General features: G+C 43.4%; 1 protein-coding gene across 1 annotated transcript in view; it reads left to right on the forward strand.

Annotated features, from left to right (window-relative positions):
• Positions 1-17,004, forward strand: part of LOC102455180 (scavenger receptor cysteine-rich domain-containing protein DMBT1-like) — a 93,199-nt gene that overhangs the window by 27,677 nt on the left and 48,518 nt on the right. Inside the window, exons 9-12 of the mRNA XM_075903235.2 lie at positions 1,988-2,302; positions 7,383-7,697; positions 11,175-11,489; positions 12,311-12,622. Of these exons, the coding sequence (XP_075759350.2) occupies positions 1,988-2,302; positions 7,383-7,697; positions 11,175-11,489; positions 12,311-12,622 (1,257 nt within the window). The remainder of the gene's footprint in view (positions 1-1,987; positions 2,303-7,382; positions 7,698-11,174; positions 11,490-12,310; positions 12,623-17,004) is intronic.

A 17,004-nucleotide genomic window follows, 5' to 3' on the forward strand; every position in this document is an offset into this window, starting at 1 on the left:
CACTCTGCTGGCTGCACCGCACGCCTCTCCGTTACCACCCTCATGACTGCTCATTGCATCTTATGCTGGTGTCTCTTGGCCCAAAGCACAATCCCAAAGCACAATCCAGCCACAGGAGATTCCAGCATTCACTGGAGTAAGTTTCTATACTAAAGGGACTCCATATGGAGCCTTTCTTTAACTCTATCTTTGAAACAGTGGGGAGAAACAGATTGAGCCAGTCTTTCAGCTCATGCATGGAGGAAATTCAGCCAGCTGACTCACCTCCCTCCCCAGCTCAATCTATAGGTCTCTGAGGCTATGTCTACACTGCAGGCTTTTTGCTCGAGAAGCTTTTTTGTGGAAGAGATCTTCCTCAAAAACTTATTGCGCAAAAGCGCATCCACACTTCCAAAGCACATCACAAAAGTGATGTGCTTTTGTGCAAGAGAGCTTCCATACTGCATGGATGCTCTTGTGCAAGAAAGCTCTGATTGCCATTAACAGAATGGCCATCAGGATATCCGTGCTTTTTGTGACAGGCTCTTTTTACACAAGAAACTCCTGTTGAGCGAACACCCACACCTTTTTGCACAAGAACTTTTGTAGAAAGAGGAATACCTACACTACAAAAAGCCCTCTGTTCTGCTGTTTTAGTGTAAATTTTCTTGCACAAAAACATGTATGAGGTGTGGACGTGCTGCGAGTTTTTGCACAAAAACAGCTGTTTTTGCGCATAAACCCTGTATTGTAGACATAGACTGAAAGACCAGCCTCTGTCCATTTTAGGGTACGTCTAGACTACAGGGTTTTGTCGACAGAAGTTTTGTCGACAGATACTGTCGACAAAGCTTCTGTCGACAAAGAGCGTCTACACTACATTCAGTTCTGTCGACAAAGCAAGTTGCTTTGTTGACATGGCAGTGTAGACGCAAGGACAGTTTAGATGCAATAACGTTTTCTGTCGACAGAACTCTGTCGACAGAAAGCGTTATGCCTCGTGAAATGAGGTTTACCAGCGTCGACAAAACTGCTGAGTTCTGTCGACGTTATGTCGACAGAACTCAGCGGTAGTGTGGACGCAGGTATAGTTTTGTCGACAAAAGTCCACTTTTGTCAACAAAACCCTGTAGTCTAGACACACCCTAAGTGTATTTATACTGACAGGTTCTCTCCTTTTAACTGAATTAAACCTAGTCTGACTTTTCTGCATTCCCACAATAACTACAAGCATTGGTGGTCATATCTTACAATTCCTGCATTTAGTTTTAATACAGTTTGTGACCCCCACAACAGCCAAATTGGTTACAATGGGCAAAGCACCTCCTAACAGGTGAACATCTAGCAGGCCTGAGCAACCTGATTGAAGTAACCACACCAGGATTCCTCTTCCATTCTAGCTAGCTGTAATGTAAGCACTGATTCAGACCCTGCTTACATGCATTCAGTTATTTACAGGCTTCTCATCTCAAATATTTGTTTTTTGAGAATGTTATACAGAATGGTCACTTGGATGAATGGAAATAAAATATAAAAAGTCTCTTGCTATTTGTCCAATAAAAAAAGTGTATAGATGAATAAATACTTCCAGCTCAGCTTTAAAATCATTATTCTGCTACACAGAGCATATAACGAGACAAATTAGCAAAACATCATGGAGGAATCTTGCAGGCTACTGAGAATGAGAAAAGGATGATATTTTATGGGAGCAAATGTAAACCCTTAAACATCATGAATTTTATCACAAGTCATGGACATGACAAAATATAACACTTTCTTCCATCAAAACTGAGGAATAGGTCCTGTAGGAACTGAGAATTAAAAAGCACATAGCAAATGAAAACCATCTGGCAACCTGCAATACCTTCACGCCTGGAACAGTCAGAAATTGCCAAGGATGTCGTGTCAATAGCATTGGCTCAAGGGTTGTATTTCTAAAATCTTACAAAAAGCCTTCTGTTGTAGGATAGGAAAAAGCCATATTAACTGATAGGATTTATACCTACAGAAAACAAACAGCTAAGACTGGTGAATGGGACAGATCGCTGCTCTGGGAGAGTGGAGATTTATTATAATGGCACCTGGGGGACAGTCTGTGATGATTCCTGGGATCTTTCAGCTGCCAATGTCGTCTGCAAACAACTGGGATGTGGACAAGCCATCAATGCATCAGTCTCTGCTCGTTACGGGCCAGGATCTGGTCAGATTTGGCTGGGTGATGTGAATTGCTCTGGGAATGAATCCAGTCTCTGGGTGTGTCCTTTCAGGGAATGGGGTCAGTACAACTGTAAGGATCATGAGGATGCTGGAGTTATCTGCTCAGGTCAGTTTTTTGAATGTTTTCTTTAATCTGATTAAATTAAATGTAATAAAATGAGAAGGCAGCTGATACAGAAATCTTTCTCCTTGCTGGTCACAAAAAATTTTGGACATTGTTGCCTTTCAGATCTTGAGAGCTGAGTTCATAACCATAAGGGTCAGAAGTGAGAAACAACCTACTGTGTCTCTTTTCTTAGTCACTGTTGTTTGTATTACGGCTTTCATCACCTAATGCTGAAAAAGACAAAACACTGATCAAAAGAGGCCAAAGACTTGAATAGCATAGGTTGCGGCCGGTTAGAAGTACTGTGTCCTGGCCAGGTTCCAGGAGCGCCCAGAACAGAAATACCATGTGACTCTCAGTATCTTGATTTATGGCAACTGTCAGAACTGACAGTTTTGGGGATATGAAGGTTAATCAGCATCTCACCATATTTGTCCTGTGCTTCATTGCACAGAGCTAAAGTTAATCAAACCAGTATAGTGGGTATCTTTAGTAGTGATGTTAGATACCGTGTAGTTGAATAATCGGGTAACTATCAAATTTCAGTGGTTACATGACTATTTGATACTCTCTGGGAGTGGGGCCAGCAGCCACTGTGCTCCTGGCCCTACTCCTGGGGAGTCCCCTGCTACTCAGTGCTGCTGCCTCTGTATCAGAAGCATCAGCACGAGATAGCAAGCAGAAACCAGTCCGTGAGGGGTGCCAGTTTAAAAACCAGCTCTCCGTGCATACCAGCCCCTGCCAGCCACCCAGGCAGCGGCAACAGCCCCTGTCCGCGGGGGTAGGGTGAGCTCCCCAGGAACAGAGGCTGCGCTGTTATCTCACAGATCAGCCTCACCTGCCTCCTCCCACGCTGCTGCCTTTGCCTTTGGGGACAGGGATGCAAAAATCTGTGCCTGTGAGGAGCCGGCTTTTAAGCCTGCTCTCCCACCCCCATGCTGCTGCCTCTGATAGAAGCAGCAGCACCTGGGGGGAGGGGTCAGAGAGTGGAGCTAGAGCTTGTGGGGAGCCAGCTTTTGAGATGGCTCCCCCTAAGCACCAGCTCCTGCCTGGTCCCCTGCCTTTATGGGAGGCAGCAAAAGGGGAGAGCGGACTGCTCTGTGGGATCCAGTACTTGTGGGGAGCTGGCTCCTCACAGGCACTGACTCCCCACTTCTCCCACCCAGCCTTTGACACAGAGGCAGCAAGGGGGTAGGGGAATGTGTGTGTGTAATTGACACAATTAACTGATAAGCCCAGGATTATCGGTAAATCATGTACTCAACTACACATTGACATCCCTAGTTCCCCAGGAAAGCCTTGATCCATTTGGAAATTCACATATGCTGCCAGTATTAGATTGGGAACTGTAGGGGGAAAGTTATGCCATTGGAGTTCTCATCCGCAAATTTTAGCATCCACGATATCTAAGATAATAGAATCATAGAACCATAGAGCTGGAAGAGACCTCAGAAGGTCATCAAGTCCAGCCCCTGCCCAAGGCAGGACCAATCCCAATTAAATCAACCCAGCCAGGGCTTTGTCAAGCTGAGACTTAAACACCTCTAGGGATGGAGACTCCACTACTTCCCTAAGTAACCCATTCCAGTGCTTCACCACCCTCCTAGTGAAATAGTTTTTCCTAATATCCAACCTGGACCATTGCTCCTTGTTCTGCCATCTGTCACTACGGAGAACAGCCTCTCTCCATCCTCTTTGGAACCTTCCTTCAAGAAGTTGAAGGCTGCTATCAGATCCCCCTCACTCTTCTCTTCTGCAGACTAAACAGACCCAACTCCCTCAGCCTCTCCTCGTAGGTCATATGCTCCAGCCTCCTAATCATTTTGGTTGCCCTCCACTGGACCCTCTCCAATGCATCCACATCCTTCCTGTAATTGGGGGCCCAGAACTGGACACAATACTCCAGGGCTACGTCTAGACTACATCCGTTTTTCGTAAAAGGGATGTAAATTAGATGCATCGCAATTGCTAATGAAGCGGGGATTTAAATCTCCCCCGCTTTTAGCATGAACATGGCTGCCACCTTTTTTCGGCACGGAGCTTTGCCGGAAAAAAGCGCCAGTCTAGACATGGATCTTGTGGGAAATAAAGCCTTTTCCGAAAGATCCCTTATCCCTCTTTGAAATAAGGGATAAGGAATCTTTCGGAAACAGCTTTATTTTCTGAAAGATCTGCGTCTGAAAGATCTGCGTTTATGCTAAAAGCGGGGGAGATTTAAATCCCTGCTTCATTAGCAATTGCGATACATCTAATTTACATCCCTTTTACGAAAAACGGATGTAGTCTAGACGTAGCCCAGATGTGGCCTCATCAGAGCCGAGTAAAGAGGAATAATCACTTCTCTGGATCTGCTGGCAATGCTCCTCTTAATGCAACCTAATATGCCATTAGCCCTCTTGGCTACAAGGGCACACTGTTGACTCATATCCAGCTTCTCATCCACTCTAACCCCCAGCTCCTTTTCTGCAGAACTGCTACTTAGCCAGTTGTTCCCCAGCCAGTAACAATGCTTGGGATTCTTCCGTCCCAAGTGCAGGATTCTACACTTGTCCTTGTTGAATCTCATCAGATTTTAATTAAACTATTACTTTCACCATCTACACCAAGATTTTATGAAAACTAAGGTTCCTTTGCTATTATATTTGCTCAATAAATTACAGACAGAAAAATAAGGAGGGACATATGAGAGTGGCAGTGGCTGACACGGAATATTGAATTTAACATAGAGTATTGAAATTATCAAGAAATATCAAGTCAAAATTTTAAATCCAATCAGTCTTATTACAGAGAGATACTCACTTTAATTCTATAATATTCTGAGTAGGCAATTTTGGTATCAGTACTGAGCTATAGATCCCTGGTTCAAAATCTTCTCTATTTGCTAGTTAGCATTTTATTCAATATCATTTACACTATTTATTTATTTCTTCAAATTTTTAAAGTATAACTATAGGCCCTCTGTCTTGGAATCCATAGCTCTAACAGGCTTTATTCAAATGTTTATCCAAGAGCACATTCAAATCTGGAAATTTAAAAATGTAAGTAAATAAATAAGAAATGCCACTTCAGTTCAAGAGCGTAATTCATTTCCCCACTACCATCACATCAAGGACTGCTTTTGGGGGTTGTTGGCTGGGGCTTTGTTGGGCAGGCAGCTTGTCTCTTTCTTTTGTCGAAATAAAATTCATGCGAGTGAATTTCAAGTAGAGCTCTCCAGAAAATGGAATTTCCATTCCGTCAGAAATTCAGATATTTCTGTGTGTTTTCATTTGGAAACAGGATAAAAACATTAAATCTCAACAATCTTCATGGAAAGAAAAGCTCAAGAAGGTTTTATTCAGTAATGTTGACATGAACTTTTTTGACATTTTGGATTGAAATTGAATATTTTTGTTTCTCTGTATTGAAATATTTGAAATTTCAGAATGGTAATTTGAAATGAAATGTCTCATGTCTAACTTTCCTATTGAAAAATTGGGGAAAAAAATTCTCCTTGGGGAGAAAAAGCAACAATGATAATCATATACTTTATTGGGATTTTTTTCTATCAAAAAATGTCAACCAACTTTAAGAATTTAAGTAAGTAAATAATAAAATGAGGCTTCAATTCAATGATACAATTTCCTGTCTTCGGCCTCAATTCTGCAAAGTAAGAACATGTTTAATTGCTTTTTCACTTTAGGTCCATACTTCTTTAACTATTTCCATTCTCCAGTTCTGGATACAAATGTGACCTTGTGGCAGAGGCAGCTCCTTTTATCACTATAACAAATTCAATATTGTAGACATTTGTTTAGTAACTATAATTTTATAACATACAATATATCATTTGTAATGTGCTGCAGTAAATGCTATTCAATATATTCACATCACTCCAAAACTCAGGTCTTGTTTGCTCAGAGTGTTGAATGGTGAAAGTTGGAGTGATGGGAGAGTCAAGGTTTATCTCCGTGATATTCAATACTATGCCCTGAGTAAACTGTGGAACACTAATTATTCCAGTGTGGTGTGCAGGCAGCTACATTGAGGTGATACAGAGAAAGTACAAAACAAAGCCTGCATGTTTGTCACAGAAAAAATGTAGAAGTCATCACTTCAATATGTGAACAAAAAGTCACACAACACAAACAGGCTACGTCTACACTGGCATGATTTTCCAAAAATGCTTTTAACAGAAAAGTTTTCCGTTAAAAGCATTTTCGGAAAAATCGCTTCTAGATTGGCAGGATGCTTTTCCGCAAAAGCACTTTTTGCGGAAAAGCATCCGTGGCCAATCTAGATGTGGTTTTCCGCAAAAAAGCCCCGATAGTCATTTTCGCGATCGGGGCTTTTTTGCGGAAAACAGGACTCTGCTGTCTACACTGGCCCTTTTGCGCAAAAGTCTTTTGGAAAAAGACTTTTGCCCGAACGGGAGCAGCATAGTATTTCCAGAAAAGCACTGATGATTTTACAGGAGATCGTCAGTGCTTTTCCGTAAATTCAAGCAGCCAGTATAGAAAGCTGGCAAGTTTTTCCGCAAAATCACCTGATTTTGCGGAAAAACTTGCCAGTCTAGACACAGCCACATTGTTTGAAGCTATGTTATAATTCTCTGATTAAAATAATTTATTAAATCCATTATACACTACACCAGACCTAATAGTTTTGATCCAAAAGACTTATGAAGTAAATGGAAAAAGTCACCCTGACCATATATAGATTTTCAAATAGGCTTAGGGAAAGCCAGATTTCCAAATTCATGGAAGACTCCAGCTCAGTAGCTGACATCCTGGAATGACAAAGAGCAGCCCTTTGAGCAGGGAAGCAACCTTAAATACCTTTAATTTTGGCCCAGGCATTATGGCCATTATCACCAATCTTCTGAAGCATTAATGAGGAACAAACCATATGAGAGAGAGAACTGTAAGCATGAAGGAGATGAGAGTCAGTCTGACAACCTCCAACATCCCTACATCTGTCATAGCACAATAAGAAACTGCTGAAGATGTTGGTGTAGTTTGCTCAGCTATTTTACTTCTGAAATCTCATATTCATCATATTGTTTCTATGACCTATTAACAGCTGAGATTTAACCCTACAGGAAGCAAACAGATCAAACTTGTGAGTGGGGCAAGTCCCTGTGCCGGCAGAGTGGAAATTTATTACCAAGAGACCTGGGGGACAGTCTGTGATGATTCCTGGGACCTGACAGACTCCGATATAGTTTGCAAAGAATTGGAATGTGGACATGCCATCAATGCAACTGTCTCTGCTCATTATGGGCAGGGATCAGGTCAGATCTGGCTGGCTGATGTGAACTGCTCTGGAAGTGAAACCAATCTTTGGATGTGTCCTTCCAGAGATTGGGGTCAGAACAACTGTGGGCATCATGAAGATGCAGGAGTGCTCTGCTCAGGTTAGTTCTGTTTTGCTCTATTTAACCTGTGGGACAGAGACTTTTGGATACTCCAGTCAGTTTCATTGTTAAGGTTGAATTCTGTTTTGCACTTAAAGCCAGTGTTCAACCTCTTTGTTATGTAAGATAACTATATTACATCATCCCCTGAGTTACTGCAGAATATGATCTGGAGAAGTGAGTCTGCTCCACAAAAGCTCATCACCTAATAAACTATCTTGTCAGTCTTTAAAGTGCTACATGACTGCTTTAAAGTGCTACATGACTGCTTTAAAGTGCTACATGACTGCTTTTTTTGTTTTACCAAGATCAGACTAACATGACTACCTTTCTGTTGCATTTACTCTGTTGCATTTGTCCCAAATTATTTTAATAACAGAATAAAACAGACTCTCCAAACTCTCTGTACAGTTAAAATGTATTAAAATTTTGTGCATACACTGTTTGAAGAAATTAGATACAATTTTTGTATCTAATTGTTATGAATATATCTCCTACAAATAGGCTCAGCTTATTCTTCATTGGGATCATGGCAGCACCAGTAATAATTCAATCACGACTCCACTTTATACAGCTAAACTGCATACAACAATTCTGTTGGTTATAGCTGATAAATGTTCTTGAAAGGCTCCCCATGGAATTGCGCCATTGGATCCACTGCACATTATTAGCAACACTGACAAGAGAAATGAGACAGGAACATAGATCTCCAAGGCTACGTCTAGACTGGCATGATTTTCCGGAAATGCTTTTAACGGAAAAGTTTTCCATTAAAAGCATTTTCAGAAAAGCGCGTCTAGATTGGCAGGACGCTTTTCCGCAAAAGCAGTTTTTGCGGAAAAGCGTCCATGGCCAATCTAGACACGCTTTTCCGCAAAAAAGCCCCGATCGCCATTTTCGCGATCGGGGCTTTTTTGCAGAAAACAAGTCTTTGCTGTCTACACTGGCCCTTTTGCGCAAAAGTTTTTCGGAAAAAGACTTTTGCCCAAACGGGAACAGCATAGTATTTCCGCAAAAGCACTGACAATCTTACATGAGATTGTCAGTGCTTTTGTGGAAATTCAAACGGCCAGTGTAGACAGCTGGCAAGTTTTTCAGGAAAAGCAACTGTCTCCCACAATATTCTTGCCAGCAAGTTAAGGGGATATGGATTGGATAAATGGACTGCAAGATGGATAGAAAGCTGTCTAGGCTGTTGGGCCCAATGGGTAGCAATCAACGGGTTGATGTCAGGATGGCGGATGGTGTCTAGCGGAGTCCCGCAAGGATCGGTTCTAGAACTGATTTTGTTCAACATCTTTATTAATGACCTGGATGAGGGGATGGATTTGCACCCTCAGCAAGTTCACAGATGACACTAAGCTAGGGGGAGAGGTAGATATACTGGAGGGCAGGGATAGGGTCCAGAGTGACCTGGACAGATTAAAGGATTGGGCCAAAAGAAATCTGATGAGGTTCAACAAGGACAAGTGCAGAGTCCTGCACTCGGGACAGAAGAATCCCAAGCATTGTTACAGGCTGGGGACCGACGGGCTAAGTAGCAGTGCTGCAAAAAAAAAAAAAAAAACCTGGGGATTACAGCAAGTTCACTGTATGAGAAGCAGGATATGAGTCAACAGTGTGCCCTTGTAGCCAAGAAGGCTAATGTCATATTAGGGTGCATTAGGAGGAGCATTGTCAGCAGATCCAGAGAAGTGATTATCCCCCTTTATTCAGCTCTGGTGAGGCCACACCTGGAGTACTGTGTCCAGTTCTGCCTCCCCCCTCCCCCCCCCCCACACACACTATAGAAAGGATGTGGATGCATTGGAAGGGTTCAGCAGAGAGCGACCAAAATGTTTAGGAGGCTGGAGCGCATGACCTATGAGGAGAGACTGAGGGATTTGGGTTTGTTTAGTTTGCAGAAGAGAAGAGTGAAGGGGGATTTGATAGCAGCCTTCAACTTCCTGAAGGTAAGTCCAAAGAGGATGATGAGAGGCTGTTCTTAGTAGTGACGGATGGCGGAACAAGGAGGGGGGAGGTCTAGGTTGGATATTAGGAAAAACTTTCCCTAGGCGGGTGGTGAAGCACTGGAATGGGTTACCTAGGGAAGTGGTGGACTCTCCATCCTTATAGGTTTTTAAGTCTCATCTTGACAAAACTGTGGCTGGGTTGATCTAGTTGGGATTGGTTCTGCTTTGGGTAGGGGGCTGAACTTGATGACCTTCTGAGGTCTCTTCCAGCTCTTTGATTTTAAAATAATTTCCATAATTAATTGACGGTCTAAAATGTAATTACTACCTCCACTGCACTGACAAGTGGAGAACTAAAGTTCAAAAAGTCTTGCTTGGTATCAGGATGCCCAGAATCACAGCATTAATTTTTGTGGGGGAAATATCATGGATTTTGTCTCAGAATTAATGACCATAACAAACATATAGCCTCTTTTTCAACTCTTTCAAGGTCTGAAATTATTTTGAAATAACTAAAATCAACATAACTCCTGAAATGAAATTGAAATAGTGTCTCCCCACTATAGTGAAGCCTCAAAATTAGTCTGAGGCAGGCTCCATTAATGTGGATACACTACTTTGATTTAGAGCCCCAGGAAGCACTGGGAAGTAATTAGTTCAAGTTACTCTGGGGAATAGTTATTTTGAAATAGCAGCACCAGAGTGTCCACACTAATGATATTTAGAAATAACTGTTTTGAAATTAGCGTTATTCCCTGAAAAAAACAGAAGTACAGAGTTTGAAATAAGAGGCTCTTTATTTCAAAATAATGGGGTTGGTAGTGTGGGACACTGCTTATGAATTCAGCATAAAGGAGGTTATTTTGAAATACCTCCCTAGTGTAGACCTAGGCTAAAAGAATGGAGACAAGTCACTGAGGCCGTGTCTAGACTACATGCCTCTGTCGTCAGAGGCATGTAGATTAGACACATAAGCAAAGGCAAATGAAGCCGCGATTTAAATGATCGCGGCTTCATTTAAATTTACATGGCTGCCGCACTGAGCCAACAAACAGCTGATCATCTGTTTGTCCGCTCAGCACGCTAGTCTGGATGCTCCCCTGCTGACATCAAAGCCCTTTGTCGGCAGCCCCGTTATTCCTCGTGGGATGAGGTTTACCGGGGCTGCCGACAAAGGGCTTTGATGTCGGCAGGGGAGCGTCCAGACTAGCGCGCTGAGCGGACAAACAGCTGATCAGCTGTTTGTCGGCTCAGCGTGGCAGCCATGTAAATTTAAATGAAGCCGCGATCATTTAAATCGCGGCTTCATTTGCCTTTGCCAAAACAATAAATCTACATGGCTCCGTCGATGGAGCCATGTAGTTTAGACGTACCCTCAGTAACAATCTCCACACCTTATATAGCCCAGTAAGGAATTGCTGACAATGTCATTGTCTTTTATTCTGGTGTTTTATTTCTGAAATTTTACAGACACTCTCCAATTCTATAATAATGACATATTAATAGCTGACATTTATCCTTACAGAACACAAGCAGATCAGACTGGTGAATGGTGCAGATCATTGCTCTGGCAGAGTAGAAATTTATTACAATGGCAACTGGGGAACAGTCTGTGATGATTCCTGGGACCTGTCAGACTCCAATGTTGTTTGCAAACAATTGGGATGTGGACATGCCATCAACGCAACTCTCTCTGCTCATTATGGGGAAGGATCTGGGCAGATCTGGCTGGATGATGTGAACTGCTCTGGGAACGAATCCAATCTCTGGGCATGTCCTTTCAGGGGCTGGGGCCAACACAACTGTGGACACACCAATGATGCAGGAGTTATCTGCTCAGGTAGGTTGTCCAAGTTCTCTGTTTTAATTCAAACAATCAAGTGTTGACAGAGATTAATTTAATTAATAACATTATATTTCATAAAATGTAAACCATAACATAAAACATTAAAAACTATAAATTATGTTTTAAATTTAAATGCAGCAATAAAACAAATATATCATTGATAAAGGATCATTTCTATGTGGGATTTATGAATTTTTTTCTGGCATTCATTCCTGTGGAATGATTATTAGCCTTGCAACTCCTGAGGGGAGGAGTTCAAATTACTGTTTGGCTCAGAAGTGAGGAGTCCAGTGTGTCTCTTTTCCTTTAGTCCCCACTGTTTCATGCTACAGATTTCACCACAAATGGCAATTTCTATTTAAGAGGAGTGTTGAACTAAAGCTTTATGATGGCTTACAGACTGAATAGCAGGAGTCCTGCAGGTCTAAACAAATATATATTAGTAGAAGCAAAGACACAGAGAGGAATAAGTTAATCACTTATTCACTATTTATCCTTTGCACATGCTGAGCCTGAGATTAGCAACAATGACAAAGAACTTAATTATGTATGGGGGTCAGGGTGGGAATATGAGAGTCATAAATGTTGTCAAAAAATCTTAGCCATGACAGCCTTACTTACTTGGAAGAACCGGTTCTGAGTATGTTGGAAACTGAAGAATGTGTGAGCCCATGAAACACTATGCGTTATGTCCAAGTTAGAGACAATACGGTGAAGAATTGTTAAGGTTGTCTTCATCATTTTCTCACTTGTTGAATTTCTAGAACATCCTCATTTTTCATCAATTACAGAACATATTAATAACATTTTTACAGAGAGCAGGCAAGTCAGACTTGTGAATGGAGCAGACCATTGTGAGGGAAGAGTGGAGGTTAATTACAGAGGCACGTGGGGGACAGTCTGCGATGATTCCTGGGACTTATCAGATGCCAACGTTGTTTGCAAACAACTGGGATGTGGCCATTCTGTCAATGTGACTGCTGCTTATTATGTGGAAGGATCAGGGCAGATCTGGCTGGATGAATTAGACTGCTCTGGAAATGAATCCTATCTGTGGGCATGTCCTTCCAAAGGATGGGGCCAGCACAACTGTGGACACAAAGAAGATGCCGGAGTTCTCTGTTCAGGTCTGTTCTGCAAATCCTCTCTAACCTAATTATTAGGGAATTAATATAAACGATTAATGTTAACAAACACAAAAGCAATGATACGAGAAGGCAGCTGATAATGGTAAAGGAGAATGTCCCTGCTGATTAGAATTCTTTCTGGCTTTTCTCCGGTGGAGTAACTTGTCTTTTAGATCCCGACAGTAGCATTCAAATCCAGGTTTGACTCAGAAGTGAAGAGTCTGGCTAGTCTTCTGCCAGAATCCCAATTGGTTGAAACCACAGATTTCATCTCTTAATTTTGCACAGCTGCCAATTTTTGCCCAGGAGAGGCAAAGGGCTAGAAAAGCAGTGGGTGCCATAGATCAGGGCTGAAGTGAACGGATAGAAATGTAAGGGAACCTAGGTCTGAAATAGTGCTGTGTGGTCCTGGTCTGAAATGAGAAATGCTGGTAGAAATGGGGTGTGGCCTGTGGAGGGAAATAGATCCCTACAGGGCTTTTCAAAGGTGCCTAACCAGGCATTAGGCAAGGGATGTTAATGGTTAATTGGTAAGAAGCGAGCCTTACCAGTGGCCCAGCAAGGCTGGGACAGACTCCTAACCAACTCCACAGTAGGCTGCCACTTTAAACTTCCCCATCAAGGTTGGGGTTGCGGGGGGAGGCGGGGATGTGTGTGTAAGGAGGCCCTTTCCCAGCTCATAAACCATGTGGGAAGCTGCACGAGCCAAGCCTCCCCCTTCCAACCTCCTATGCAAGCAACGCAGAGACGCTTCGGAGTGCAGAAGCAACGCAGGGAAGTGGCCTCTGCGCTGCTTTCATTCCTGGTTCCACTCAGCAGGCGCCTTGTGGCTCCTGGGCAGCCTTAGTTCCCCAGGGCAACTCAGGGAGAGCGGGCCTGCGGGAGCACCCAAAGGCAGGAACGGGGCAGTTGGCGGACTGAAGGGTAGGTGGGGCGGGATGACAGGAGTCAGGTTCTCTCATAGGGCGCTCTCCGCACCCCACTAGCAGGAGGGTCCACAGCAGGGAGGGACTCGCTGAGGGGCGGAGGGGGCTTGTCTCACCTTCTGCGGCCCCGCATGTTCTCCTGGCCACACAGGCTGCACGCCCCCCTAGCTGCCACTGATGCCCAGCGCAGGCTGCTCTGCCTGTTGGCGCCAGATCCATTGGCTCGCCCAGCAGCAGCAGTAGGAGGAACAGCGGCGCCTGGGTGAGCAGAAGCCGCCCTCTGCCTCCTACCGGCATGGCGCTCAGCTCTGTCTAGCCAGGCTGCAGTGCCTCCCTCCCCCCATTTAAGTGATTAACCGATTTAACATAGCGTTTAGCCAGCTAACTGACTAAATGGATTTTACATGCCTCATTTCCATTAATGTCCCTTTGAAAATCTCACTAGGCATCTAGCTGCATTTTTAGATACTTACTTGACTTTTTAAAATTTAGGCCCTGATGCCTTTGCATATTTTTTTTCTGTTGTAATCCCCGATACCATAGAGGTGGAATTGATCAGATTGATAAAATAAGTACTCTTAGTGCTCTTCCACCTTGTGAAGATCATGATCTATTTGAAAAAGCTGCATGTGCTGGGCAGTCTATCCTAATTCTGGGAGTTGTAGAAGGGATTAGTGTGTGTAACCATTTGCAAGTGTCAATTCAAATTGGAAAATCTACTTGTCCATTTAAAAGTCTCAGAGGGGTAGCCCTGATAGTCTATAACTGAAAAAAAATTGAAAACAACAAATAGTTCTGCAGCACCTTAAGCTACATCTACACTGCAGGCTTCTTGCACAAGAAGCCTTTTGCTCAAGTGTTTCTGTGCAAAATCATCTAGTGCAAGAGCACATCCATACCTCAAAGCGCATTGCAAAAGCCATGTGCTTTTGTGCAAGAGAGCGGCCACACTGCCTGGATGCTCTTGCGCAAGAAAGTTCAGATGGCCATTTACAGAATGGCCATGAGAGCACCTGTGCTTTTTCCCATAGCATCCACACTTGCCTTATTGTGCAATAGCTGTAGCACAAAAGGGAGTTATGCCTCGTAGAAAGAGGTTTACCTACACCGGCAAAAGCCCTCTGTTCTGCTGTTTCACTGCCGATTTACTTGTGCAAAAGCGCATTTGAGGTGTGGACACTCTGCAGGTTTTTGCAAAAACCTTGCAGTGTAGACTTAGCCTTAAGAGACTAACAAAAATGCACATGGTATCATGAGCTTTAATGGGCACAACCCACTTCTAAAGCTCATGATACCATCAACATTTTTTATTAGGTTCTAAGGTGCTGCAGAACTAATTGTTTGTTGTACAAACTTAATATTGTCACCTTATGCATATGCATTATGATGCCATTTTTTATATAATCCCATAATACTTTTTCTTCTGAAACCTTTCTCTTTCAATGCACAGGATGTGGCAACTGTTCAGTATCCTCATTGTTCAACTGTTATCCTCATTGTTCAGTTGTCTCCCGGCCATATTTATTGCAAACCAACAAAACCCTCCACTGGATATCATATTATCAAATCTCTGAAGAGCTTTTCTGTGGCACTCATTGCTGTAGTATCTGAATGTCCGACACATTTTAATAAATTAATGTCAGGGACTCTAGCCCAGACGGCTCGGTTCGTTGTCTGACCGCAAAGAGACAGGTAACACCAGCAAAGGCCAATCACAAGCTCTTTATTGAAGAGTGCACACAACAATAGAGAGTGGCCCGTCTCCAAAGAGAACCAGCCCCGATTTTAGTAACAGGTAGGCTTATAAAGACCGTTCCGTCGCGTCATAAGCTCTTCACCCAAGCCACTTACCCCCTTTGCTAAAACTTTTAATATCTATGCATATCTTAGCCAACCATTCATTGTGGCCAGAAGCGCTTCATAATGCATCAGCAACTTTCTTATCAATCACAAAAGGCAGGTACCAGGAACAAGGAGACAAGGGATTTGAGCACAAAGGGGCAAAAATAGGGAGGTAAGATCAGCGAAGGGAAACAGAAACAGGGAGTCACTGACCAGTTCCCAAAGCAAGCTGTTCTACTTACAGTAGGTACAAATATGTCATTTATCATTTATCTTACTTTTATAACCTAAGCCAGCATGGAGGGTGCGCTTCTGTTTGAACCACATTCCTGGTTCTGGTCAAGGATACTCAGAGGCCTATGTAATTAGCCTTTGTTAACTTTCCTTAGCATAACGTTGACCAGGCCTTGTTTTCTTGCTTCCAACAATAATCTTCATCACTTCTTAGTGAGGAAGGGAGGTTTTATTCCCATTCTTCATGCAGGGAGAATCTTTGTGCATAGAGAGATTGTAGTGCAATAAAGTAGCCTCCCTCTGAACTGGAGTGTGAGGAAGCACGACAAAACTCCCCTGGATGGGCAGAGACAAATCTACCCTGCTCTCCTCGCTGGAAGTATCAGGGTGGGACAGGAAGTAAAAAAGAAAGAGCCCTGGAGTGCAGATGCTGCTTACACCCTGGAGAAAGCAGACATCTCTCCTAGGGAGCAGACACTTCCCCCTGGCATGGACTGACACCTTGTCATCAGGGGAGGCAGGTGAGGACCCTGAGGAGCTGACAGAGCTACCAGCAGCTCAGAGACTCAAGGAAATGGGGGATCATTGGACCACTGGACTATACCCAGGCTATATCTACGCTACAAAGATAAATTGGGGGGAAAAAACGCCATTTTTGGCACACAAATGGCCTTTCTTTTTCCAATTTACTTCTGAGAGAGGCTTTTCTGAAATTTGACCCAACTGCACGTGGCCAAAGTTTGGAAAAAACACCCTCTTTCAGAACATCTCTTCTTCCTTGTAAAATGAGGTTTACAGGGTTGCCAACAAAATTAGTCCGCTTTTCCGACATTTTTTTCCTTGGACATGGTAGAGCTTTTCCAGGATACCGGGACAAGCTCTGCAGCCTAGACATAGCCCCAGACTGTGGAAGGAAGTAGTCTAGGAGGACCAAACTCTCATCCAGTTCTGCTGCCAGAGTGTGAGTCATTATGTTGTAGATAAATTCCTGTTGGCGCAGTGGGTGACCACTCCAGCAGTGTTGGAGCCTTGGGTGGGATGCAGTGGAGTCGGATGGGCCCATGTCCCCCGGCCCTCTGACACCCAACCCCAGGGATGGCAGTGCTCCTCCTCTTTAGGCCAAGAGGCCTGTTTTGATACCCTAGACTGTTTTGGTGCTCACTCCTGCCTGAGTCCTAACTCTTTGATGCCTTGCCCTGAGGGCTGCAGCTCTGTCTTAAACGCAAGTCAGAGCTCTAAGGGTACGTCTACACTACAACGTTAATTCGAACTAACTTAGTTCGAATTAGTTAATTCGAACTAACGGATCCAGACTAAAAAACTAGCGTTTTGCTAATTTGAACTAGCATGTCCACATTAAGTGGACCCTGAACCGGGCTT

Source organism: Pelodiscus sinensis, chromosome 1 (genome assembly GCF_052426305.1).
Source record: "Pelodiscus sinensis isolate ZL-2025 chromosome 1, ASM5242630v1, whole genome shotgun sequence".
NCBI classification, from domain to species: domain Eukaryota; kingdom Metazoa; phylum Chordata; order Testudines; family Trionychidae; genus Pelodiscus; species Pelodiscus sinensis.